The sequence below is a fragment of the Cydia fagiglandana genome, chromosome 2, assembly GCF_963556715.1.
Source record: "Cydia fagiglandana chromosome 2, ilCydFagi1.1, whole genome shotgun sequence".
In the NCBI taxonomy this organism is placed as follows: domain Eukaryota; kingdom Metazoa; phylum Arthropoda; class Insecta; order Lepidoptera; family Tortricidae; genus Cydia; species Cydia fagiglandana.
In genome coordinates this window covers 16168950-16196899 of record NC_085933.1, presented here as the reverse complement: position 1 = coordinate 16196899, position 27950 = coordinate 16168950, and the positions used below count along the sequence as shown (strand labels likewise).

General features: G+C 38.1%; 1 protein-coding gene across 1 annotated transcript; it reads right to left on the bottom strand.

Moving 5' to 3' along the window:
• Positions 1-26: 26 nt before the first annotated feature.
• On the bottom strand, positions 27-25019 carry LOC134676916 (doublesex- and mab-3-related transcription factor A2). Its single transcript, XM_063535300.1, has 4 exons — positions 24666-25019; positions 22034-22201; positions 20691-20805; positions 27-912 (listed from the first exon to the last, which is right to left on the bottom strand). Exons 1-4 carry the CDS (start codon positions 24768-24770, stop codon positions 143-145), a joined length of 1158 nt encoding a protein of 385 aa, XP_063391370.1. The 5' UTR covers positions 24771-25019; the 3' UTR covers positions 27-142.
• Positions 25020-27950: the final 2931 nt, after the last annotated feature.

Here is a 27950-nt window from a genome sequence, read left to right as displayed (position 1 = left end):
TTATTCTTGTTGGTCATTTATTTTTTACTATTGACCACATATTTCTTGTCGTAAAGTATAATTTTACTAAGTAAGCATAATACTAATATATAATCACAAGTCCTCAATCAGCACTTCACAGCACTGTCCAATGCGGGTACCCCTAGTCCGAGAACTCTGTGTTGGTGTTGTCGGAGCGCGGCGAGGTCCCGGGCGAGGGCACGGGCATCTGTCTGCCGTACATCAGCTCCGCCGGCGGCATGAAGCCCGACAGGTACTCCGGCGGCGGCCGGATCACTGTCGGCAGGTAGCCCGTCCCACTGTACGGCGGCGTCAGGAACCTCCGAGACGGAGAAAATTTAAAACTCTGATTCGACAGTGGCGAGAAAGCAGATTTTGACTGATAGTTCTGCATGTAAGGAGGAGATTCTTGCGTCATATTGTAAGCGTTTGTGGGTGGCTCAGTTCCATTTATCATCATTTCCATCGCGGCGACGACATCCCCTTTGCAGCGCGACAGGATTGCTTCGATCTCCTGTCGACTCTTTCTTGGAAAAACTTTGATAAGAACGTCAACGGGGGATTTCTGGAAAGAGGGCGAGCAGTCCTCGGACTGCTCAGGTAATGACTCTTTCCGCTCTCGTCTGAACATTTTGTATTTGAAATCGGGGCTCTCCCACTTGTCATCGTCTTCCTTTTTGACTGGCGTCGGGTCTTCAGTTCTGGGCGCCTTCATGGAGAGGTTTTCGGGGGTGAGGGAGGTCTCAGACTGGTCTTCAAGTTCTTCTTCAACGTTGAGCTCGTGGTCGGAAGGCGAGCGTGGGGGAGGGGTTGCAAGCGGAGGGGTTTGCGGCGGAGACTTGGAGTCAGGCTGCTGGTCCGTGGGGGGCGAAGGGCTGGAGCACACCTCTGTGATCCGCGCACGCTTCTGAGCTGTTGGCAAAGAAAAACTTTCCGTTACATACATCAAATTGACTGAGTTATTTTCAGGATCTCTATTAACCACAAAGGTTTGTATTCTATGTCGTGATGACGAAATGTCATTTAGTTTAACTGTTAGCCGATAAATATCAGTAGGAACATAATCAGATGAATTTCCGTAGTCTAAAACCAACCGTTGACTCTTAGGAGCAAAGATCGTTAAAACACAATCCTCCCCTTTGTTTTCGCCTTGCCTGGCTAACAATGTGAGTACATATGTTAATCTCATTGCTCACAATATCGCCGAATCGCGGCGCACTACAGTCGCGCACTCAGTCGCGTCCACTCGCGCGCACCGGTTTAATGGCCACCATTGTTTTACAGGAGGTGGTAAGGGGGACCGATCGGTTAGTTTACCGGAAAACCAGTATTGAAGAATTCATTAAAATATTGGGAAAAGTTGACTTATTAATTCTGTATGAGCAGAATTGAGCAAGTGGGTGCGTAATATTTACTTTTTTGAGGTAGTTACCTAATGTTTTACCTAGCTAGAGTAACGTTTATCATAAGAAGAAAGTTTAATTTTGAATCAGGCGATATCATTGATCACTGATTATGAGTTTAGCATAACATTCTTCAAGTATAATGCATATTTTGTATACTGAATTTATGATATAAAGTTATTTCATCTAAAGTAGAATTGTTGATATAATGTATTAGATATATAATTCCACATTTACTATTATACACTACAAAAAAGGACTATTTCTACATATAACGAACTGCTATTTATAACTAGGTAGGTAAGGTTAAGAACTGCGACCCCTACACGAAACCAACCGATACCAGAATACTAGGTTAGGTTAGGTTAAGAACTGCGACCCCTACACTAAACGAACCCCGCTACCAGAAAAGTAGGTTAGGTTAGGTTAGAATTGCGTCCATTACACAAAACAAACCACTACCTAATCTGCGTTAAACATTTACATATGTCGTCATAAAATACCTTTACTATAATATTATACCGAAGAATGCCTATATAATAATACTTGTATAATAAATGAGCATTATATCACATGATCGTTATAATAAATAAGTGTTATATCAAAAGATAATTATACAAAATGATATGAAACATTTTAATAATATACCAAATGTATATTATACAAAATGAGTTATTATATTTTCTTAAATTATATTAAATGTTGTTATATCTACAGAAAATATATTAATTATTTTTATTTCGATCATTACACACCCCATCTGGTTCATGTAAGTACAGTACATCTTGTGCTACATTATGACACCAGGTGCTATAATAAGCACATTACGTAACTACGTCGAAAATTTAAAGGGCCATATGTAGTGTAAAACGATACAATAGGTAATTTGCAATTCGGTCGTGTTTTAAAACTCGCCACTCGTTGCGAATTTCCAATTTTTGCACTCGTATCATAATAATAACTATTATGTCATGCCAAACTTTGTCAACCGTGTATCTACTCCATTTAAACGATTATGATATGATATATGATAACTGCTTACTAGTAAGCAATCATAGTAGGATAAGAAGAACCGTAACTACACCACTTTTTGAAAATTAATTAACACATTTATAACTAGGTACAGAAAAAAAAGATGACAGGTATTCGCTTCTTTTTGTAAAAAGATGCTTTTTTCAAACTTTTTAAACCCACAGCTACGTGATCCGCCGCTTAAAATAACACTATTAAATTCAAATTCAATCTACCAATAAATAGCGATTTACATAACATCTCAATAAAACGTAATCGAGACGCAAGCAACTGTTTGATTGTTCGCATTCAGCAACGAACGAACACTGAACAAAAAGAAACGAAAAAAAAAACCTTTTCATAAGCACAAAGAACGCCCCCACGGATTTCATTAAAATAATACGCAGTGGTTAGTACAAATAAGATTCACAAAGGAAACACTGGTTTTTGAATCGCTATGTGAAGAAATGAGTTCTTAATACTGATGTCTACTTTACTTTCTGTAGCTATTATGCAAATACATAAATACAGTTTTCGACATAAAGAAATAAAGCATCACAAAGCCTCCCTTTGACAGCCAAAAATTCAATTCTTTCTTTCCGCTTATATACGTACCTACTCGATGTTTGGCGCTCAATTTATTCTAGACTCTAGGATCAAGACTAGGTAATCGAGCGTGTGCAATAAATATGTACATTACTGACACAATATTCATACATTACCTATTAATTCGAAACTCAATTGCGGTACCATCAGAGATGCAGCTTCTATGCAGCTTCTTGCCTTTTTGCATTTTTGCGCGAAAAATAGAACTGATAATCACATCAATTATAAAATGTTAAGCCGTTGTGAACAAAGGACATTAAATGCTGCGTGAAACAGAACAGCAATATGGTATGCAGCAGCAGCAATGCAATAAACTGTAGCGGCGTATATCACGCGACAATGGAGGAGATTTACGGCGTGGCCCCGAGGGTGTTTCTGGCACAGCACACGCGGCGGCGAGGCGGTGGATGAAGTGATGGTACCCATTCTCAACGCTTACACTACTACAATACTATTAAGTTACCATAGTTGTTGCTCTCTACAAGCTCTCTACTCACCGTACGAAGCGTAATATTAAATACGTTTTTTTATCAAGGACCTCAAAGAAAACGAGAAGCACTACATGCAATTGCGAATGCAGTTTATATACATCAGCTTTATAGTAGTAAAGTAAAAAGTAACTGCGTTGACCCGTAGATGCCTAAAATAGGAAAATTTCAATATTCTTCGACTGACATACCTACAATGACCTATCTAACACTTGTAGTGTGTTAACTATCTACCTAACACCTCACAAGTTGCTCAGACCTCCACTCGTGAAGATGATGACTTAGGTTACATATAGTTTACCTAATAATGAATCTTTCAAGCTCAAGCATCAAGCTTATTAGATTATTAGATCCGACTGTTAGTAAGCATTATACGATCAACATGCATCGAACAGTAATTAGGTTAATGAGTAATGGCCGGTACCGCGACGGCCGCGCGGTGTTCTGTATAATTTACGGGCTTGTTCCCGCCGCCGGCCGCTCCGCGCTATTGACGCGCCAGTGTATTGTAAACTGGAATTATTGCCGCGTGCAGTGGACGCGATTCAATTGTTTGTGGCTGTGAATTCCGTACAGTCTCTTTGGACTAATTATCATCGAGTATTGACAGTAATGCATTGATCTTTGGATAAGTGGAGAGCAAACATTACATACCTACGTATAAAGATCAAAATGCTATGAGGGAGGCAAATAATTAAGTAACTAGTAGTGGATTTAGCGTTTCAAATCATGCTTGCAAAATAAAAAACGTTGACTGCACTAACAGAAAATTTGCGACAGGAAATCACATTTTATTGAACCCCTAAAATAAATACTTCGTTTTAGGAGCAAACTGCATCAAAGGCAATTGCGTTAAAAGCTAAACGGCGGAAGGAATAAAACCAAAAACAAAATGAAAAAAGTTAATAGCTTTAAAGTAAAATAACTGTGGAATAACTGAATTGAGAAGAGCTAATTAGTGGGCAGCGGGCTTCGTTCCGAGGGGCGACTTAATGCCTAAATAACTCTTATATTTATTTTAACGCTCGAGATCTATGGGGTTCCTACAACGCCGCATTACACCGACAGTTTTGGTTGGATTCCTTACTTACAACCCTAGTTTTCAAATGTAGAGCTAGAATCACGGAGCAAAAACGAGTAAAATAACTTCAGGCTTATTAAATAACTTAATGCTCTATTTTAGACTATGTATGTATGTACTTGTATGCTCATACTAAATGCTGGTCTGTCTTTGATATTTGAATCGTTACAGAAATTTCTTCTAATCCAACATTATCAGTCGAACCTAAATATTGTACAAGTAGTTGTTTGACAGCCCTTAGCAAGTAAATCTAAATCTAATCCTATTAAACTTTTACCTCGCATTAAAAGTATATCGAAATAAAATAACATTCTTGAAACTCCAAAATAAAATGGAAATTCAATTAGTTAGAAGTTCATAAAACAGCCCCCAAAAGTGACTTAACCCCTAATTCCCTTCCGTCCATTCTCGAGTGATTAGCGATACGACAATACCGCCCCAGCCCCTGGACCAATTGTTGGTGACACCTATTATTTAATACTTAACAACGCAACCCATTTACAACCTTAAAATTATTAACGCATGGTCGAAATTTCGTCCGCGTAAAAGTTTAAAGTTGTGACTCCAGCGGAGAAACTTTGAATCGGCGGGTGGTAACAATAAAACCAATTGTTGGGTACCTATTAGAAAACAAGCTTGAACAAATTTGAACTTTAATGTACTAACTCAGAAGTGTTTTTTGAATGTGCAGACTAGCGTAGTCAGGGTTATGCATTCGATTGAGGAATTAGTATTCTATTACAATGCAATCATACGGTGGCTTGTTGGTAGGGTTGGCAAATTAATTATTAAATTTCCAGTTTTTTTAAGATTAGAAAATGCATAAAGGTTGTTTTCTTGTAAAATACAATTGAATAGCACATAATAATACAATAAAATACAATTAACTATATACTCGTACCCATCAATACCTAGTAATTTAATAAGTTATACATAGACATACTTACCTATTTCAACTTAACGAATAATCAATATTGCTAGTGCAATAATTCTGAAGAAATATGGTATTTATTTTTATTGCTATTGCCCGTTGATATTTTCCTAGGCTTGTTTTATAACTGGTATTATTTTTAAAAACCAAAATAGGAAAAACAAATAAATAAATAAATATACTTATAGGTACCCATGTAGGTATATGTAGTCAGGTGCTTTTTACTAAAGTTTAGGAAAGGACGTTGTTGTTACCGTTTCTGCAATTGTATTGGTCAAACGTGCTAATGAACCATCTAAAACCATTGCAAAACACTGCGGGCGGATCTCAATATCCACTAAGTAATTTAATTTGGATCTGTATTGAGCTCGAGCCAACCCTAACTGTAGGGCTGTCGCAAAGCCACTGTATTTAATATAGGGCGAGCGCATCACAATAAACAAATAATCGTAATAAACAGACGTATCCTTTCATTTGAATATCTGCCCTTTATTAATTCTATCAAAAAGGGTGCTTCACTTCGTGGTGTTTGTCAATATTATACGTCTATTTTGGTGCAGCACAATACATCTGTATTCTACACCGTGCCGGAATATTAAATTACAAGTAATTACGATGAGGAATACCTAGACAATGTTGATATTTAACTGGTAATAAAATTACTAAATAATTATGTAATTACATATTTAATTGTCTCGTAAATTCGATAGAATGTTCAGCGCTAATCATTGCAGGGTGCCATTATGCATTCTTTAAGATGCATTTTCGCTGCATTGCAGGAAATGCTAGGAAAGACTTTAAGAACAGAGAAGTCGTGTCCCTTGTGGTTGTCAGGCAGGCAAAAGAAGGTACCTCCTCCTGAGTCCCTCGTTAGTAAGTTATTTAACCGATTACTTAAACTTACTTACTGCTACTTAAACCGGCCAATTTGTCTCCAAAAAATTACAGTAGAATACACAAGTTTTTTCATAGCTTCCAAAACAGAAAAATATTGTTTTTAAATAAACATTAAGTATAAGTATCTGATTTTGCATGAATACCTTATATTTTATTCTCCTTACCTACCTAATTTGTATAAAGTACTTGTAACTAAAATTGATTTTTCACCGATGGCGTCAATTTTAATGAAATCACAACCTCTCGCAACCCCATTGAGTGTATAGCCACAATGACTGTCAATATCACCGGGCACGCACCTCTGCCAGACCACTCGGCTAACCCTATACATTGTGTACAGATAATGAAAACTAATTAGCAACCGCTCTCGACGTCCCGCGCGCGTCCCGCCGCCGCACCGCACCGGCCGGCACAGACATGCATTACACTTAAACGATTTTTTTTTGTATTTAAAGGGGCCCACTGATTAACAGTCGCCGGACGGTATTGGCATGTCAGTTAGAACAAAATTTTGACAGTTCCTGCGCTGCGCTTATTATCATTATGGCTAGGTAAGTACACTGTAGTTAGGACTGTAGTCAATGTTTAAATATCGACATGGACAAAGAGTCAAAAATATGTTCACACTACCAACCTTAGTGTATGTGTAATGTTTCGATGTTTAATACCTCGACTGTACCACTTTGCGTACCGAGCATATACGTACCTACCATTAAAACCAAGAGGAGACTGCATACGTTGCAGCTAAAATAAAAATATTTTTTAGCCCTTGAATTCAACAGAGGGGATACCATTGACTATGTTGGGGACGAGTCAAACTGTCACCGTTTCTAAAAAGAAATGGATTGATAAGAGCGTATGTATGTTATGTATATATATGTGCACATAATCTAACTAGATTAAAATTTGAAACGTAATTATTTAAATAACTTGATAAACATTCATACAACGTCTGTTTCGTATATGTCTGTGGTCGGCACGCCGGCCATAGCACCCTCAACCAGTTATTGTTTCCGCGGAGGGTGATTTTACAAACAGATTAATAAGTTAGAAACCATTATCCCTCAAAACTTATTCAGATAAGAAAATATGCGTTTTATTCTTGTATTACAGTGTTATGAATATACCAACGAGTCCTACGATTGACCTAAATGAAACTGACAATTAACAGTTATTTGTTTTACAAGGGGGCAAAGTTGTTTTTTAACCGCTCGTACTAATATTGATACCCGAGCAAGCGAAATATGCCAGAATTCCGGTTTTGAAGTGCAAATAAAGCCTTTCCGAGCTGGTGTGGTGAAAAATATATAAAAACATTGCAACAAAGAGCCTGTCCTCAAAAACAATTTTTTTCGCAAAAGAAATAGCATTTTATCTACGACATGGTTCTACTTGGCTTCCCTATATGTAAAACTTTCAATAAGTATTCCACAGTCTTCGCAAACACTGATTGTATGAAACAATATGATTACATCCCCACGTAATCTGAGGCGCGCAATCAAAAACAAAACAAACAATCTGACGAAGAAAGCGCTGAAAAATTTAATAAAAACTGAGAAGCCCCGTGTATTGCGTTACACGAATCAATCGGTGTATCGGTTACAAGGAAAGGGGACGTGATAAAAATACTGTTTTCCGGACAGGAGGAGTGCTTTGAACAAAATAATGTTCATGCGCAATGTTGACATACATAACTTTGCGATAAGACACGGTTTAAGGGTCTCATTATTTACAAACACAAAACAGGTATTTGGTACTTACGGAAATTAATAGGGACCTATACTAGGTGAACTGATATTCATTTTTTTACAATCTTTGTTTATTTTTTTCACGAGGGAATCGGTATCGGAGTATTGGTTGCACAGGAGAACGTTGTAATAAAAACAAATTTTCAAGCGAGGCGAATGGCAGTGATGCGTTATTTTGACAATTGCAGGTTAGATATACTTCGAATGTCACACTGGAAGAGCCTCACTGTTAAACTGATATGTAACATATTATTTAAAAAATCCAAACTGTTGTTTATGTCTATACGGTGTACTGTGGTCAAATGTGTATGTGTATTATGTTTTATATAAAATTTGCATTTATGTGTAATGTAAATAAAATTAAGATAAAATATTGGCTTACATCTGCCGAGTAAGTACTGATACATAACATATGATATGATACATACACTTGATAATGACGAGTTTCTGTCAATTGTTAATTTCTAATTTTGAAGTAGGTACCTACAGTTTCAGGCCAGTAAATAACAATTTGACCGTATTTATTTATTAGTATGCACTGGCATTTAGTACTACTCGTTTATTCCTTCGATACGGTAAGTGAAACTTGAATACACATTGCGTAGTACAAAGTAGTAGGTCGTTAGTTCAGAGATACAAATGTAGATCTAGCGAATCTATCTGCTCGCATATCAAACGCAGCGACCCTCAGGCGTCTACGCGTCTGTCGATTACTGAACCATTAACCTTACCGAAATTGGAGAGCTCTGGAGCACCCTAGCACAAATAGACAACCTACGATTAACCTGAATCGGACCCTATTACAAAATATATAGAGTTGAAAATAAAATTGGCAGCCCCATGGTTAAATGGTGAGCTCGAGAGAGTAACATAACAATATAAAGTGGCTTTTAATGTCTTAGCAATAAGGTGGTTTTCTTAATATGCAATGTTGAAGACCGTTTTAAGGATGTAAAACATCTCTTGCCCGTTTTAACAGTGATTCCAATTGAGTTTTTTTTTCTATTTTTACACAAAAAGGTTTCAATAAACGTTGGCCAGCGGATCTGGAGAGCTATCGAGTGTCCTCATTTTTCTTTGCACGAGTTTGGGATCATTATAACAAGTTCTGAACAAGTAATACGATAAGGGTGTATTTATGTATACAAGTAAGTGTGTTTTCTTTCAATTGTACATTTCAATTTTTTTGAAATTATTGTTGGAACCGAAGTCCTTATGCGGGGTATCATTCACTGACCTCCATAAAATTAGTTAGCAAATATGAATACAAGATGAACCCCATGCTAAAAAAAAAGCTAGATTTCTATATACTTAAATAGCTTTCATACATAAATTCACAATAAAGAGTAATAACCTTAAATTCAAAATTTAATCAAAGCATTTAAAAAAATTGTAAATGCGTAAAATTATGAAATCAATAGGCACGAGTAAGTTCAGGTTGGTTGATATGATAAATGCAGATACACTATCGTTATTTAATGAGTAAACTAAATGATAAAATGTGTTATAAAATTCCATTTTCCTCTTACTATCCCTGCAATAAAAGGAAGGTAAGGTTCAAGGGACTCAATTACAGCAAACCCTCAAAGCAAAACATTTAGACGCAACCCTTTGCTGACCGAACCGAATGGAGTCCAGAATTCATTATACCACTACAATAGAAACCCAGGTTGCATCCTGCTCTTGAGAGCAGGAAAGAAGATACGATGTCGAATAAGAGGAAGCAAGATAAATAGGTATAACTCCCGAGTGCCACTTGAAATATAAATGGTAGCGGATTGTGAAGGAGAGGGTTGTATCGTAGATTCTCTGTAGTTAGAAAGGGTACGATGATAGCGCATGAGTGGATGACCGCTCTAGGTTTGTGGCTGAATAAAAATGGGAAAATTTTCATTTAAGTGAAATGTGTTTGATTTATTTTTATACTGAGACTTAATGAGCTCGGATCTAATGGTTCGAACATAAAATCCCGCTTGATTTAAAGAGTTTCGCGGATAAGAGTAAAATTTTAAAATAATCCTAATCAGCTATAGGGCAAACCTTGGCCATTCGGTGATACGTAGTTATTCGGTGATAGTCAGTTTTATTGTCTTTTATCAGAGTTACCCGGTAATTTTATTGCTTAAAACAATGTTTAAGAGATACCATGGATGTGACTAATGTGGTGTAATATGGTTTCAAGTAATATAATTACCAGGTAACGCGGATAAAACACATTAAAACTGACTATCACCGGATAACCAAGTATCACCAAATAGCCAAGGTTTGCCCTACCTAGTTAATTGTACAAACTTCACTTCACCCATTAACTGCTGTAAAGCCGACCACTGACTAACAGGCCGCCGGACGATATCGGCCTGTCAATTAGAACAAAAAATTTGACAGTTCCGAACAACTGACCGGCCGATATCGTCCGGCGGACTGTTAGTCAGTGGTCGGCTTAAGGTATGGTTATTTTATTATAATCGCCAATGCTAAATTATCTGGAAATGCGTTTTCGCGTTTCAAAAGTTTATTAATAATCCAAAGACTAAACCTTTATAGATAATGTGGTCGATACCCGTGAATGGATATTAAGTTACCTTGTACATTTGCGGTGAAACTCGACACCGCTGGTGACATTTGGAGCTTTTACCCTAATTTACTTGGGATGACAATTCCGACCAAATTAGGGTGAATCGTCGTAAAAAAACGCATTGTACTCCAAGGACTAAATGTTTGTAATGAGCCTTGTGTAGTATTCGTAGAACAATATAATATGTACTACTTTGGTAAGATAAAATATGTTAGGTCAAAATAAACGTGGTTTATTTTACCTTACTACCTACGAATAATTGTACCAAATATCGCTGTACTGTAATTGTACCAAATACTGTAAAACCTCCCAACTATAGTCCAAAGCTCCCAACTATGGTCCAAAATTAACTGTATTTTTTCGTTCAGGTGTCTTTTACTGTGACTTGTATGTAGTTCTAAGGTAAGGTATATAAATTGAAGAAAAAACTGAGAGTAAATTAAAAGGAACATTGATATTGACATTTAATTTCCCTTTGAACTTGTGGATCATAGTTGCAGTATTGGACTATAGTTGGGAGGTTTTACGGTATTAATTTATTGACCTGCCAATTGAAGGTCAATCGCCGTTCAACCCTACACCACAGTTAATGCTAAATCAATGGCGCCGCCTCCCCCCGCTCCGCGCCTCACCCCGGAATCGCCGCGAGGGTTGCCAACGTATTTATATTGATGCCGATTCTATTGAGAACCGATTTAATTGGTGTGGGCGGTGAAAGTGCTTTGTGTAAGTGCATCTGTTGGTTTTTTGCTTAAAACGGTTTTTAAACCATTGATATGCTAAATAACGATTTCAACTATTAATTAAAAATAATGTTTAAAATAAGCGAATGAAAGTATGTAATTGCATCAGAAGCATACAAAAAGACATTTAGGTATTCACCTAATATTCGGATAAATGTAGGTATACAAAAAAATAAGTTTTCGTAAAAAAAACCTGTCTCGGTTGTACCTAATCTTATCTATGTAGGTACTCAATAAGATTATAAACTGAAATAAATGTCATATATGTACATACTAAGAAATAGTGACCAAGGCCTCAATAAAAACATAAAAAGATGTAAAAAAAAAAATTTAATATACACTAATTTAATTTGTTATAATACTTCTAGTAGTCTCAATAAGATTGTTTTATTACAGGGATACTTTGTAGAGTTCCAATAATCAGTATAATCACCTTTAATAATATATCGAATCAGCCTACGAATTGCATTGTCACCGAAATTACATAGACATGTGTAGGTACCTACCTATATAATTAGACCTATAATTTCAATTCAGACGAAAATCGGAAAGTGGGTGAAATTTAACATTTTCTTACTTTATTGCACCGGGAACCTTCATCTATGAACGCAAATAATGGCTCGTAAAATTTTTAACATGCGAATATTCACTTCTCAGGTAGTAAGGTAACGCGGGAGTGCCGTGTCACACAACTTGCATCAAGGAGTTATATCGGCGTTGTAAAGGTAAATAAGCGTTAATAAGGTGCCACACCAGATCCCCCTCGTTCGAGGCGCCCCGCCGCGGCGCAAACAAAATTAATCTTTTCGCAAGAGATATTACACAGCGTGTAGGATTAAAGGTAATTTCATTTGGAGATATTGGATCGTGGACCCTCTTTGTCAAAGTGAGAATATCGGTTGGTAAAGTGTTTAGTGATTTGTTAATTTAGATGGAATTATAAAATAATGGACTATAAGGTAAACGTATATGGTTATGTCCAATAGATGACACTCTGCTGTCACCTCCATTGGAAATGACTTAAGGATGACTCACGTTAGACCGGGCCACAAAATAGATAAGTACAGAAGTCAATCACATGTATGTACTTTACTTTTCATACCTACGCTCGGCGGTCGCTCTAGGGTTGCGATTGTTGCGAACTATGACTTATGCACAAAAAACTATCGTGGTAGTGGCACTCGTATCTATCATATCGTATCTCGTATTTAGTTGTTTGATTTATTGTTGAGGATGAAACGGGAATAAAAGAAATATAAATTAATAATAACATTAATAACTCAAATAGGTATTTTAATTTTAATGTCATTGTTATATTACAAATTTGCCACAGAAAATATCTTGCGATGATTCCGAGATTGGCGAAAGACACGATTATTATATTTTTAAGTGTAATAAATTCACATTCTCATGTACAATGTAATAAATTCGCATACGCATTCTCTCTGAAACCACTGGTAGCTTAAAAAACGACAATTCACCGTTTAATGTTGAATTTAAACAACCGTCCACTGTACAGTTATAATAACTTTTTGTTTTGTTTCTCCATTATTGCACAAAAACGTTCACAGACGCGTCTCTCAAGCAGATGGCACTCGCGCTCGCACTGGTCTCAACTGGTCCGAGATATCGTGTCCGTGAGCAGTGTCTATGTGTGCGTTGCTCGAGCGCGCTTTGTATGTAGGTTGATTTCTGTACCTATCTGTTTTGTGACCGGGCCGTGTCCCGGCTGGAGCTTCCGGCGCATCGTTTTCTGTAGAAAGCATCACGTGATCACCTACCATTTCATAGATAAGTAAGCGCCGGAAGCTCCGGCCCGGACACGGCTCGGTCTAACGTGAGTCATCCTTTAAGGTGCCGTAGGTTCAGAGAATAGAGTTTTTCCAAAATTCGTATCGCTTTTTTAGATCGCAATACGGTTGCCAATAATATAATTAGCAATCTAGAGGCTTTTCTCTAGTTACTTCATCGATTCGTATCCAAATTTTTTGACTTACGCTCAATCGAAAAAAATCACGAACATAAGTCTGAAACGCACTTTAAAAATTTGTTACAATTTATGCACTAAAGCTAAAAATGTGAAAATTGCTTCAAAAAGGTGCAATTATATTTTTCAGGGAACTCATTAATTTTTTTTTATTAAACCTTACAACAAATTAAAATTTAAAAACATTATATCCGCGGTCCCGATCACGCACATCCGTCTCGCTTACGCTTACGCTCAGTGAGAGTGAGTGAAGAACAATAACCTACGCGCGCCTTGAGTTAAAATTTGGTATGTATGGACATGGACAATGACGAACGATGAACAGTGAACACTCGGCCGTCTACATTACAATAATACAACTTACTCAACAAAAATACATTTTTGAAAACGAGGCTGTAATAGGTACAATATAATGAATAATAATGGTTTAAGTCACTTTTATGCAAAGATCCCAATTAGCATGTAAATAACCGAAAGCAACCCAGAGGCAACACTGAAGTGTTCCATAAAATGACACCATGTCACCATTTTAATGGCAATATCGCCTCGACGACGCGCATACCGACGGAAGAAGGCGTGTGGTGCAAATTAAAAGAGATGCGAAGTACAAAAATATTCTACGCGGATGTTCAGTCATGCAGTTTCGTTATAACACATTGTCATTTAACTACTATGGTACCATAAAAATAACTATTAGCTATAAAAACTAGAATGTTGGTCCCAATAACAGTTCGTGTTTTGGTCGGTCTTAATTTAAAATTACATTGAAGAAATGTCTTTTTACCGTAAATTTATTACTTAAATATTACATTTCTATATAATTAAATGTGCTAAAGTTTACATGATAGCTACTCCATAGAAAAATTAACAGTCATAGGGAAGGGACCATCATTCTGGGTACAACAGAAAACTGTGTTACGTCTTTCCTGTAGACATACACAAGAGTTAAGGGCTATAAAGGTTAATTTTCTTATTTAACCCTTATCTACGTGAAAAGGTCCTCCTTTTATTTAGAGAACTATGATAAAATCATTACTTACATGCCCACTAGCTGTTAACTATTGCCCACAGGAGAGAAAAATGTACAGTTCGCGCGAACACACTAGTTTTCTCTTCTGTGGGCAATAGTTAACAGCTTGTGGGCATGTAAGTAATATAGCCCTTAACTCTTGTGTATGTCTATAGCAAAGACGTAACACAGTTTTCTGTTTGACCCTAAAACATGAAAGCTTAGGTAAAATATGATGCTCTTCATGCTCTTAGAACTCTTAGAAGTTCGATGAAATTGATGACTCTCATAAAGATTACATGGAAAAGATTGTTTAACCTTGATTTATTATTGTTCACTCATACCGTATTCGAGTCTCTATACCGTACCTCCATAGCGCCAAGCACACTCGCTGTCCCTTATGTCTTACACCGGCCCTCCAGGACGCCTCGGCACGCGCTATTGCGGTTACTATTGCAGCCAGCGACTGTGGTTATTGCGTTATATTACTCTTATAGCGCTATAGAGGCGCATTCCTCCGTTATTCAGCGAGGTGGGACGTGACCGTTATGAAAGAATTCTAGCGGCGAATAGGGAGGAGGTTATTGTTGTGTTACATAGAGGGGATAGGTATTAAAGTGTAATAAGGTCATCTTATTCTTTATTGAACTTCTGTTGATACTTGAGAGCTCTAAATCTAGGTCTAACCTTCTTACTTAAAAACCGGTGATTTTAGAAAACGATGGCTAAAGTATGTGAAAGCCAACTGATCGATTTCATTTTAGTGCTGGAGGTTAGATTAAGTATTGTTTTAGATGTAATTACTTATAAGATTTTAATTGACTGTGGTTGAAATTAAAGTAATAGTTATTACTTTCATTTAATTAAAACACTTATTAAGTATTGAGGTACCTACAATACCTACATATTACATTCCGACTTCATTCAAGTTAGGAACTTTTCGGACTAGCTACTTGTATAATCATAATCAGCCAAATAGGATAAAATAAGGAAAGAACAGCGGACTCTTACCCCGATTCACAAATCCTTTGATCTCACAAAAACACCAACCTTGTCTAAGTACGTTCTCTTAAATTCACTACCGACCCTCGGTTTTAAAACCTTGCTCAATTTGCAACCCCCACAGTTGCCAGTTAGAACGCTTTCAGCCCGTAAGCGTTTGCACGAAACGTGTTATTAACGTGTTATTTCCATTGACACAGTAGGCGAAACAAGTTCATAAGCACAAAAAGCTTAAAGCTGTCGCGAGTCAACAGCGCGGCAGGCGCGCTGCAACCAGTGCCGCTTAGGCTCTAGCGAGGCGAAGCTATAATCAAAGACATATGTAACTTCGTATAAGATGAATAAAGTCTAAGAAAAAAACGTGCCTCGGAAATCAAGAAAAAGTCATTCTCGGATAGATGGCGCACACAACTTTGGCCTATGCTCGGCTAGATGGCGTGACGACACTGTTTGATATTTAACAATTTTAACATATAGATATCAAAGAATGAACATGGTTCAAAATAATATAAAAATAATAAAATTATTTATCCATTTATGTATACTATTTTGATAATTTTATACGTGTTTATTTTGAGTTGTAGTCGTGTGTCGATAGATGGCAGTAAATTTACAGTGACTAAAAAATTTACTATGAGGACCCCTCTATACTATCTATTCTCTTTGCTATAATGTTTTGAGAAACATTTACGCATCGACTAAGGGAAGAGCCGACAAACAGAACAGGATGGAAGTTTACTTCATCGGGCTGAGGTGTGTAAGGTGGGCAGAACCCAAGATCAGACCAGGGAGGAAGGGCACTTCACTGTAAATAGTTCGGTTTTTTTTTAGCACTAGAAAAAAGGTAAAACAATCTTGACGTGTCTTTTTATTGAAAAATATTTTTGAAAAGTAAGTCACGGCATATTTGTAATAATTTTAAATCATAATACGATTATTTACATTATTTTGCTTTCATAAGTAATAGTTACTGATTTTTAAAAAGCGTTTGTCTATTAAAAGACACGTCAAGAATGTCAAGATCACGTAATAGTCTTTTTCTCAAAAATGGACGGCAAAGTCGACTATGCCGTCTAAAAAATAGGTCGCGAAGCGCGGAGTTTATGGTCAGTCAAAAATTAAAAAGTTAAAAACATTGCAGTCTCGATTTTGGGACTGCAATGTTGCATACAAATTCCATTATTTGTCGAGTTCCAAACTTTTTAAAAGTTCAAATGGCCATATCAAATGAAGGCACAGGCCCATTAAACAGCCAAACAGATGATTAGTACCGCGACTATTTAGTTGTCTCAAATAGGTTGGCGTATTTTCGGCAGAAAAATACACTTCTATTTTTTTATTAAAAAAATAAAAAGGCGGCAAGGGCTTTTCTCTGTGAAAATATATACGTAAGAACGTTGCTTTTGTAAAATGTTTCTATGATATTTATGTTTCTTGCGCCATTTTTGAGAAAAGCACTATATATGACTCGGCTGGAAGGCTACTTGCTGGCTTCGGATTCAATTAAACGGACTCCCAAGGTCGTCCGTTTAAAACGAATCCTCAGCCTGCAAGTAGCTACTTCCGAGCCTCGACAATAATGTACTATTATAGTGCTAAAAAAACGAACTATAATAGGCCAAGGTATCGGTGTGCCGTCGGAAAATTTATAAACATCGACTGAAGCACTAATTTCAGTCGATGATTACCACTGGATTTTGATTTGATGATTGATGTATCATTACTATGAGTAATGAGTATGAGTAGGTATAGTGTATTATTTCACCCGCAATCATAAATTGATATTATAGACTAAGAATTACCTCCTGCCTCCTGACCAGACTGGCCACAAAATGGGTGAGTATTTATGTGGTTGGGAAATTCAAAGCTTTATTCATTCATTAATTTGACCAGATTTTTATTATTATTATTTAGGTAGGTAAGTGATCCTTCAGATACAAACTCTGTTCAGGTGACGCCAAAATAGTTTCAAAAGACTACCTAACATAAATCAATATTTTTAGACCAAATTTTTGTTGTAGCACCGCTTCGGCAATGGTGTGCACAACGATCACAAGAATATTTGAAAGAAACTCGCAAGAGGCTAAATGCAATTAACTGGTGACCTGCCGCGCGTGTAATATGCGTGGACATAGAGCTGAGAAATATTAACATACAGAATGGAAATAAATTTGAGTGAGTTTATCGAAAATTTCATCGAAATTTTACATTCTCTTCTTCATCCTCGCGTTATCCCGGCATTCTGCCACGGCTCATGACACGGAACCTGGGGTCCGCTTGGCAACTAATCCCGAGAATTGGCGTAGGCACTAGTTTTTACGAAAGCGATGGCCTTTCAACCCAGAGGGGAAACTAGGTCTTATTGGGATTAGTCCGGTTTCCTCACGAGTTATGACAAAATATCCGTCCGTATTATGACAAATAAAATATTGATTGATTGATTGATTGATTGATGTTTTCCTTCACCGAAAAACGACTGGCAAATATCAAATGATATTTCGTAGGTAGGTACAAAGTTCCGAGAAAGTCATTGGTACGATTCGAGGTTTGAATCTAGGGCACCAGGGCTTTTTTTACGAAATTTAACATTCTAGATAGTAGGTATTATCTAGGTAGAAAATCCTGGAAACCCGACCACCAAATAAAATTTAGAACATAATATTCAGTGGTAAAGGTGTATGAATACTATGAATTTTAACAGTAGGAGCTATGTTAGGAAACTGCAGTCAGTTTCCTTGTTCAGTAACAAGAGAAAAGAGTAAAATGTCGCTTCTAGCGAGCAATGTGCCGTGCACCGGGTGTTTAATTAGAAACCTGGGTTTCGACTTGCGCACACAGTATCAAGTCTCGAATAGAACTCTGTAGAGACGAATTCTAGGAAAAAAACTTTTAATATAAAATAAGTGTGTTTTCATATTTTTTATTCAATCTCGATTTTCAATTGTCAGTAACTCGTTAATTAATAATACAATGATGCAACTCATAAGAAACATAGATATAAGTAAATGCATTCGGAAATACAAAGACGAAAAGAAAAACGAACACTCTAATAAGTAATTAAAGAATTTTAGCAATGGTCCATTTTTATCAACCAAAACATTCACTTTTGACACCGACTAATTCACTTATAACAAATCTATATCAAATTAATTACCTGTTATTACAACCAGAATAAGCCTCTCTGTCTTAATATCTAAGGTCTTCAACGTTGAGGACAAACTCGACTATTATTATTTGCTTTTTGGATGTAAAATACTTACGAGTAGGTAAATATGAAAAAAATTGTGGCTTCTAATATCCTCTTCATTTAAATTTATACAAGCCAATCTAAGTAAGGTAAAAACTGTGGCCTATTTTATAAAGGTACAAGTTACAATTTACAAGCGGAAGTCTCGTTCTAACACATAGAGTTAGAAAGAGACGTCCGCTTGTAAATTGTAACTTGAAGCTTTATAAAATAGGCCCCTGATAGGAAAAATTTCATAGATATCTGCTGCGTGACGTTGATCAGTCTGTTAACTGTTGTTGTTTGTTCGACAACGGAAAGAACTACTTGTTTCTTGATTAAGTGTATTGGATTTTTATGCGCTAAATAATATCTAATTTTTTTAAACAATGACGACTCTTCGTACTCTGTCCGCACCGCGCGCAACAATATCGAGTCGTACACTTTCCTGTGCGTCGCGTCGCGTTGCACTTTTTTACCGCTCTTTCATTGCTTTCCGAGGTTTCACCCGTTTCTCCGAGTGGCAACACTTCGCGGCGTCTTAATTGGCGCGATATTTACCCTCTAATTGAGGGTGTAAGCGATTTTTGCTTATTGCTTGTTAAATACATTTGCAGAATGCGTTTGTGTGCTGCGACAGAGGGGGTTAAATACTTCATTCGCTATAGTTACTCGTAAAACATGCGGGAATCCAGAGCTTTTACTAGTTTACAGCAAATAATTACGATTAAAAATCTCATTTGGAAGAGCTGATCTGGTCTAACTTTTCCCAAGAGATAATTACGTTATTTATGTACCTATGGTATTTTACATAATTACTTATGTACTTAATAATAATTTTAAAATACCTTCTTCATTAATCCTATACTAGTTTGAAACTTTTGAAAGCTAAGCTAACGGAGTTCACATAGCTTTTAAACTAGCTCACACGTATGTAATTAGTACCTAGGTTTCTAGATATTCTGCGTCTGGTGCCAAAGTTATCATCCAAAGGAACTGTATGTTCTACAAAGACAACCAAGACTACATTAGGCAACGTAAGAAGTAAAGTTAGCGATGCCGGGGGCGGCGGAAGCGGGCCCATCAGCGGGCGGAAGATTGTGGGTGTCAGCCGTCGGGCCAGTATGTTGATATGTTCGTTTTTAGATATCTAGGAAACGTAATATATCTAGATTTACATTCTAGGTATAGTCGAAGTCAAAGATAATATACATATATTTACATTTTTGCACCATACTCCTTTGCAAGAAGGCGAAAAATTTAATCATGTCTTTGACGTCGACTGTACTAGAAATGCAATAAGTTGCGTCATCTGTGTGTTTAACATTTGGTACATAATAAATAAATGTTAACTTATTTTTCAGATGAGAACATAATTGGGCGAAATTTCATAATTGATAGATTGCGCTTAAGGTAAATACGGTAGGTATAAGGAGGAGGCCTATGTTCAGCAGTGTACGTCTTATGGCTGAGATGATGATGATGAAGGTAAATAATATATAAAACCCCTAATGGAGAAAAAACCAATTATAGGAAATCGCTACGGGAAATGGCTGATTGGTGATCACGTGGTGCTTTCCATAAAAAACGAAGCACCGGTAGCTCCGGCCCGGCCCCGGCCCGGTCTAGCGTGAGTCAATCTTTAAGCCGAACTTTCAAGCACAAGCTATATGAAAATGGGATAAATAGATACGACGTAACACCATTTTGCTGTCCATAATTGGTTAAAAAAGTAAAGTTCTCAAACTGTCCATTTACGGTAAAAATTGTAGATGTGATGGCTAACTCTGCGTCTTAGTTACGTAAGCGAACAACTCCCGAACACGACGGGAAGCGGCGCGGCGGGCCCAAGGCGTTCGCGTTCGCAACGAGATCGCCCACGTAGGCCGCTTCTATAGGTATCAAAGGATTGATTCACCTTACGCCGCATCGCTTCGCTTCGCGTGTTGTTCGCCTACGTAGTACGCTGCGTTATGCACTCACCAGGCGAATCGTCGGGCATATCGTAATGGTGCGGCGCAGGCGGCTGCCCCGTGTACAGGAGGTTCAGTTCCCGCGCCTCGTTCTCTTCCTGTGCCTGCTGCCGTCGCAACGCCACCTGGGGCCAACAATGCTCAATATTAATACAATTGAAGTGAACTGGGTTAAGAGTTGATTATTAAGACATTTTTAAACATAATGTTGTCGGGTCAATCGCGAATTCGTTTTGGACGTTTCGATGCATAATACACTCCCTGGTCGTGGTCGCAGATAAATGTTCCAGAAAAGTATCAAAACAGAAATTTGTGTAACTACTCGATGAAAAGTCTATGAAAACGTCCGTAATAAGCTAACGGAATAATAAGATAAAAAAAGGTTTTCCCTAATGTGATTACTAATTTAAATGACAATTTAATTTTATTGAACTGAGTTTTACCACATTCGGGCCAATTAAATGTGATTGAATGTAGGTAATATGGACAACATGCTCACCTGGGCTGCCATGACGCGCTGTCGCTCGGCTATGAGCGTACACTTGCCGCACCCGCCACCGGCAGTAGCGCTTGTGGCCCTTCAGCGCCGACACCACGCCGTGGTTGTATCGCATGCACTGCTACAGACGAGGGGCTCACCTGGGCCGCCATGACGCGCTGCCGCTCGGCTATGAGCGTGCATTTGGCGCACACGCAGTCCCGCCACCGGCAGTAGCGCTTGTGGCCCTTCAGCGCCGACACCACGCTGTGGTTGTATCGCAATGCACTGCTACAGACGAGGGGCTCACCGGGCTGCCATGACGCGCTGCCGCTCGGCTATGAGCGTGCACTTGGCGCACACGCAGTCTCGCCACCGGCAGTAGCGCTTGTGGCCCTTCAGCGCCGATACCACGCCGTGGTTGTATCGCATGTACTGCTACAGACGAGGGGCTCACCTGGGCCGCCATGACGCGCTGCCGCTCGGCTATGAGCGTGCACTTGGCGCACACGCAGTCTCGCCACCGGCAGTAGCGCTTGTGGCCCTTCAGCGCCGACACCACGCCGTGGTTGTATCGCATGCACTGCTACAGACGAGGGGCTCACCTGGGCCGCCATGACGCGCTGCCGCTCGGCTATGAGCGTGCACTTGGCGCACACGCAGTCTCGCCACCGGCAGTAGCGCTTGTGGCCCTTCAGAGCCGACACCTCGCCGTGGTTGTATCGCAATGCACTGCTACAGACGAGGGGCTCACCGGGCTGCCATGACGCGCTGCCGCTCGGCTATGAGCGTGCACTTGGCGCACACGCAGTTCCGCCACCGGCAGAATCGCTTGTGGTCCTTCAGAGCGCGACACCATGCCGTGGTTGTATCACATGCACTGCTACAGACGAGGGGCTCACCTGGGCCGCCATGACGCGCTGCCGCTCGGCTATGAGCGTGCACTTGGCGCACACGCAGTCCCGCCACCGGCAGTAGCGCTTGTGGCCCTTCAGCGCCGACACCACGCCGTGGTTGCGGCACCGCGCGCACTTCGGCGTCCGCTGCGGACAAGAGAACTGCGTTGCATAAAACACAAGCATGAAGATTAAACTGTATTTTCAAAGCATTTATCTTGGGTTAGTTCATTGTTTAGGTTGACAGATTTAAGTCAGATGCTCTGACTCTGACTATCAAAGATTAAGGATGCCCTGGGTGACGGGTGACAAACAGATCTAGATCTATCAGTATGCGTGGGATATCTGTAGGTACCTACGGAGTAGGTATGTCAAGGTAACCGTCAGATTTCATAACAAGAAATTAAAATCTGAATCGGGCTCCATGTCTGGATAGTTCGTAGCAGGCTACGAAGTGCTACGCCGTAGCAAGTTACATTCTTATGGCTGTGTAAGTGTGTAAAGTTAAATAAAAATACCTAACTCTTCCGTAGCAGAAATAGTACGAAATGAAAAAAAAATATCATTTGGTTTATTTCAGGATTGTTTTATCGGCATCAATAATAAAAAAAAACTCAAATTTAAGGTATAGAAATATAACAAAAGTATTTTTTTAATAACCTTTGGGAAAAACTTTTGCAAGTGGTGACCTACTTAATATTTGGACACACCCTTTAACTAATTATTCTAAATAACAATCGCGACACAATCTCATTCACACCATTGCTACAATAGCCCCTATACTTATATACCCCCGTATCAAGTATCATTAACATTATATTATCGAGTATCATTGAACAAAACAAACTAACACTTTGACACTTCCGTCAAGAATAACATTGTAATTTGTCGTAATTACAATTGTAATTGATTACAATGTATACAAGTATGGGGTGAAACAGGACACGGGTGTAATGAAGCGGTATAATAATTATAATAAACTGATGACGGGATAAATAGCGGTTATTGTTACTTATAATGTTGCAAGCGTCGGGTTTCCTTTGTATGGTGTAATGTAATAGAGAAAATTTAGAAATTGTTACGGTGTGATTATTCTTTAAAAAAAAAATCAAGATATTTTTAACATTTTAAGAGGTGATTTCAACAGTAGATAGTAAGAACAGGAAACAAAATACCACGAATTGAATGAAAGCGAATAAGTTAGAAATAGGTAGTCCGAGACAGACATACATAGATATGTCAGTGTGTAGACTGTGTCGGTATATTGTGTAGATTTTATATTCAGATTTTATTCTATTATATCCCTATAAATATTGTAAATATATTTATAAGATATATATTATTAATTATTATAAACAATATACAGCTAGACCAAGAAAAATCTGCAACAATTTAGATAGCACACGCAATGCAAGGGTTATTTAAATGTCAAACTTCTATGAAATTATGAAGTACATAAGTACTTCATAAAAAAATATAAAAATATTATTTATTTTTTTATTTATAAAAATGACACTTGCACTGCGTATGCTCTCAAAATCGTTGCAGACTTTTCTCGGTCTAGGTAATTCTAGGTAAGTACGCTAATGCCGCATTAATAGTTATTTCTTATACGCTACAGAGCAATAACATTCATGGTATGGTAAGTATATAAAAAACTCTTTAAAATCTCTTGATAAGAAGTGTTATTTTGTACTACACATCTAAATGTGGCCCGCCGGCCGACGAGTGTGCCGCCGCGACGGCGAAAGGTACTTTGCGCGGCCAAAATCGTAAAATTGCCTATACAATATAAAAAAAGATTCTTACAAGTTACATGTTAAGTTATTTATCGCTTATTGTATCTGTATCTGTAGTAAGTAGGTATAACATTTCTTATAAGAAACTTCTCTTTGTTGGTGTTCTTCATTGTAGTGCTAAAACTGGCAAACCACCATCGATTTGTTAGAAAGTCTGTGTAGCCCTTAAGTAATTAATGTCTCTGACATGATGCATTTTATGTAGGTCTGCATTATCTATGATTCCGCCCTTTTTGGCTCCGACCTTTGCCGAGCACACAACCCATGATGTGACATTTTTGAAATTTATTTCACCATGTGAAAACGAACAATATACGATGTGAGTACTCGCTATCTGTTTATTTAATTGCCCTCCAACAATCGATCGCAGATGCTGTTTTTTCCTAGATGACCTAGAAGCGGCCAAGTGACAATCTGTCACACGATTAACCTTTCGTATGCCTTGTCCGTATCCGTACCACACAATTTGGAATTTAATATATTTTTGATTATCTTTATTTAAGTATGTAAACTTCTTAATTGTTCTAGCTTGGCAATAATTTTATTATCATCTCATCTTATCGTGAGGTCTGAGATATATACCTAAGTCGTGATTAACGGTCGATTCCCCGTCAAAAAGGCAAAAACTGACTTTTACTATGCTGCCATGCTATGACTTCATCTACCCAGTACCCACTATCCTATAATATCTGTCTAAAACAGTAACTACCTGTCAGAAGTGCAATAACACAAGTGATAAGGTATACTGCCCAATGATTTGAAATGGTACAAACATTATGTAAAGACAAAAATGCAACAGAAATGTAATTTACCTGATATCTCTCTGAAGCTCTGAGGAAGAAGGGCGGCAAGGCGGCCAGCACGGGGTGCTGCACCAGCTGCGACACGTCCACGCCGTTCGGCAGCGACATCTCCATCACACGACTTTAATATAACACACTCAAAGTACTGCCATGCACATCTCTACACTATCAAACAATCATTAAAAGTCCATTGACGATTGAACACCAAAATTAAAAAGTTCCGAATTCGAAATCCACTCGATTTTTCAAACGTGGAACGCGCAACTGTTAAGGCGCGCTCTCGTCGCGAGTGTTGCCAACACTGTTGCTTCATTTTCGGCGAACAAACTGACAGTATGGCGCGAGCGAGACGGCGCGAGTGCGAAGCGACACACTGTCTCCAACATAGTGCCGTCCCGCTTTCTCTATAGTGTTAACTGTATATGTTGTATCATCCGGTTATATAAAATGTAGACAGATGAGAGCGTCGGGAGCGCCAATGAGGGGATAGCGCAACCCCGCCTCTGAGCTGTGATTGGTGTTCGCAAATGCTGAAACTTAATTTATAAAGGTGACTTTTTTGAGAACCAGTTTTTGTATTACCGGACAAAGCTCTATTGAATGAGGCACAAAAAAACAATTATGTTTGTTATTCGCGTCGAGGATTCCGCTCCTTTTTAATATTTATTGTTGAGGTTTTTGTTTAATTGTTTAGATAGTGCGCTTTAATGTGCTGAATGGGACATAATGTTGGCGAGATTGGGCGATACTGTTATGTTGAGTATGCATAACTATCTTCCTGATGCATCTTGACATACGTGTTCTGGGACCATATTATATTTCTATTTTGTAGTAAAAAGCTGTCAACCCAAATTAAACTAGACGTGGTAACCATGAAGACATCAGTGTAGTCAATGACAGTTAGCTATTCTGTTATTACATATGGAGGCAATCCTAGCGTTCTCTTCACAGTGGAGTTGAATACAATAGGCAAATCATGCTAAATTAAAAGTTCATATCTACTAATTTTTATTTTTATTTTAAATACCTAATAAGTCTCATAGGACATAAAACCTAAAACATTTACGTCTCAGTCGATCTAGAAGGCTTGAAAGTACCTAATCAAATTATGTAGGTACCCTTTTAGATAAACTTTTACGTTGGTAAGTAGGCACAAGGCCTGGATTCATCCTGGTTTTATCACCACAGCAGCATCAGACCCTTTATCAGTAGAATAAAGGTTTCAAATTAAAAATATTAATTAGTAATAACTTGACTTCAAAAAGATAAAAGTTAGGACAAAATAATCGTTTTAAATCTAAACCCACCAGCCTCGCAAGTAACGGTTGTTTAATTCGCGATTCGAAATTCGAACGGCGGAGGTGCCAAATTGAAATATTCCAATTTGAAATATTTCCATTTGCTTGTCGGGAATTCGATTTAAATTACAATGAGAGGAGAAGACGGGGAGAGGGGTGGTATAATTATTAATGTATAAAACGAATTGAATATCTGCTTGTAAGCCGATCGTATACAGGGTGCGTGGAGAATTCGAGAGCTCGAGAATCGAGTGTCAGACTTATATACTTAGTTATTATGTAGAAATACTCTCTCTTGCAAAGTTTAGGTAGAGAAACTTTAAAAAATAATTCATTGCTTATTACGGCACTTACCTACATTTAGCGGTACAACTTAAAGAGCAGTATAGTTATACGAGTAGTACCAGATTTCTAAATTGTGAGTAGTCTATTGAAGTTTGAAGATAACTTTCTAAGCCTAACGTCACCTAAATTCTAATTGATATTATATCAAGCAGAAGGCAAATTTAACTTAATGAAATGGTATGGTTCGGGTTAAGTTAGTTTGTAAAGTGACGTTGACGATCGACACCTTTGAAAAATATTTATATTTGTTTATTCAAAAATGTATAACTGTGTTTATTTTATAATACAGAAATAATTTCTTCCACATTTGTTAGTCAGATAGGTACTTATAAACTACGTTAATTCTACTTACATAGTCTAAAATTATACAGGTATTTATAACCCTTTACCGCATATGAATCCATTCCATGTATAATATTGTCAAATGTTTTACAAATTATATTAAATAATCTTATTTTTTTCTTATTTCAATCACTATCATGATTCGATACCACGATGTGCTGTTAAAACAATATCTTAGCTCTACCTATAATAGTCAGCGATAAGTTTCTACTGTAAAGCACTCAATATTGGTGTGAACCCCCTCTACCCTCAGGTGGCGGGGCGGCGGGAGGCGAGGCGCAAATGAGAATTCCGCAGTGGAACGATCAATTCGTGAAATATCCACATTTCGCAAACGTCTCAACTTGGCACTAGGGATGGGACAGCGGTTCGTGTCTACAGTCGAATATTATTTGAAGATTATTTCTTGGCATCCTAATATCTCTCGCTGCAAGCGCTACAAGCGCTGGTGGCCTAGCGGTAAGAGCGTGCGACTTTCAATCCGGAGGTCGCGGGTTCCAACCTCGGCTCGTACCAATGAGTTTTTCGGAACTTATGTACGAAATATCATTTGATATTTGCCAGTCGTTTTTCGGTGAAGGAAAACATCGTGAGGAAACCGGGTTAATCCCAATAAGGCCTAGTTTCCCCTCTGGGTTGGAAGGTCAGATGGCAGTCGCTTTCGTAAAAACTAGGCATACGTCAAATCATGGGTTTAGTTGTCAAGCGGACCCCAGGCTCCCATGAGCCGTGGCAAAATGCCGAGATAACGCCAGGAAGAAGAAAGATCCTAATATCTCTCGCAGAACAGCTAAACTACGTTACGTTATTTTTTCCCTTGTGAGTAAACGTAATAAGCCTGTATTATTTTCATCTCATTTTACTTAACAAACAAACACAAATAAAACAATGACAAAATATTATTCGCCATATTATTGCTGCTTGTTGTAGGGCGGTACGGTACGGTATGAAGGTGCTTTAGTAAGATACGGATGAAGGGACGCTTATTAAAAGTTGCTTAATCAGAGTAACTGCAGATAAGCGATTTGTAAAATGTATAATTTCACAAAAATAATTTAAAGGTTATCTTACCATAGGTACCTACGTTGTTGTGGTTATTTAACGATTCAGCGACGAAAATGCGCTATTAAGTAGGTACCTCAACTGATACCAATTGGCAATACACGTCTGTTTAAATAATAATAAATATTTATATTTTAAGTTTTAAAGCACCAAACAACACAACAATCTAACAAGTGCAAGAACAATACCTAAGTAATAACAGAAAAGTTTTCTATCGATATCGACATCGCCCCAGATTCGCGGCGCC

Bases quoted from the DNA above. Each gene is read 5' to 3' on its own strand.
- LOC134676916 (XM_063535300.1), bottom strand. From the start codon at position 24,770: ATGGAGATGTCGCTGCCGAACGGCGTGGACGTGTCGCAGCTGGTGCAG. The intron at 22,202-24,665 runs GTAAATTACATT...TCTTGTCCGCAG, and splicing joins GAGCTTCAGAGAGATATCAG to CGGACGCCGAAGTGCGCGCG. The intron at 20,806-22,033 runs GTGATACAACCA...TGTTGGCCCCAG, and splicing joins CCTCGTCTGTAGCAGTGCAT to GTGGCGTTGCGACGGCAGCA.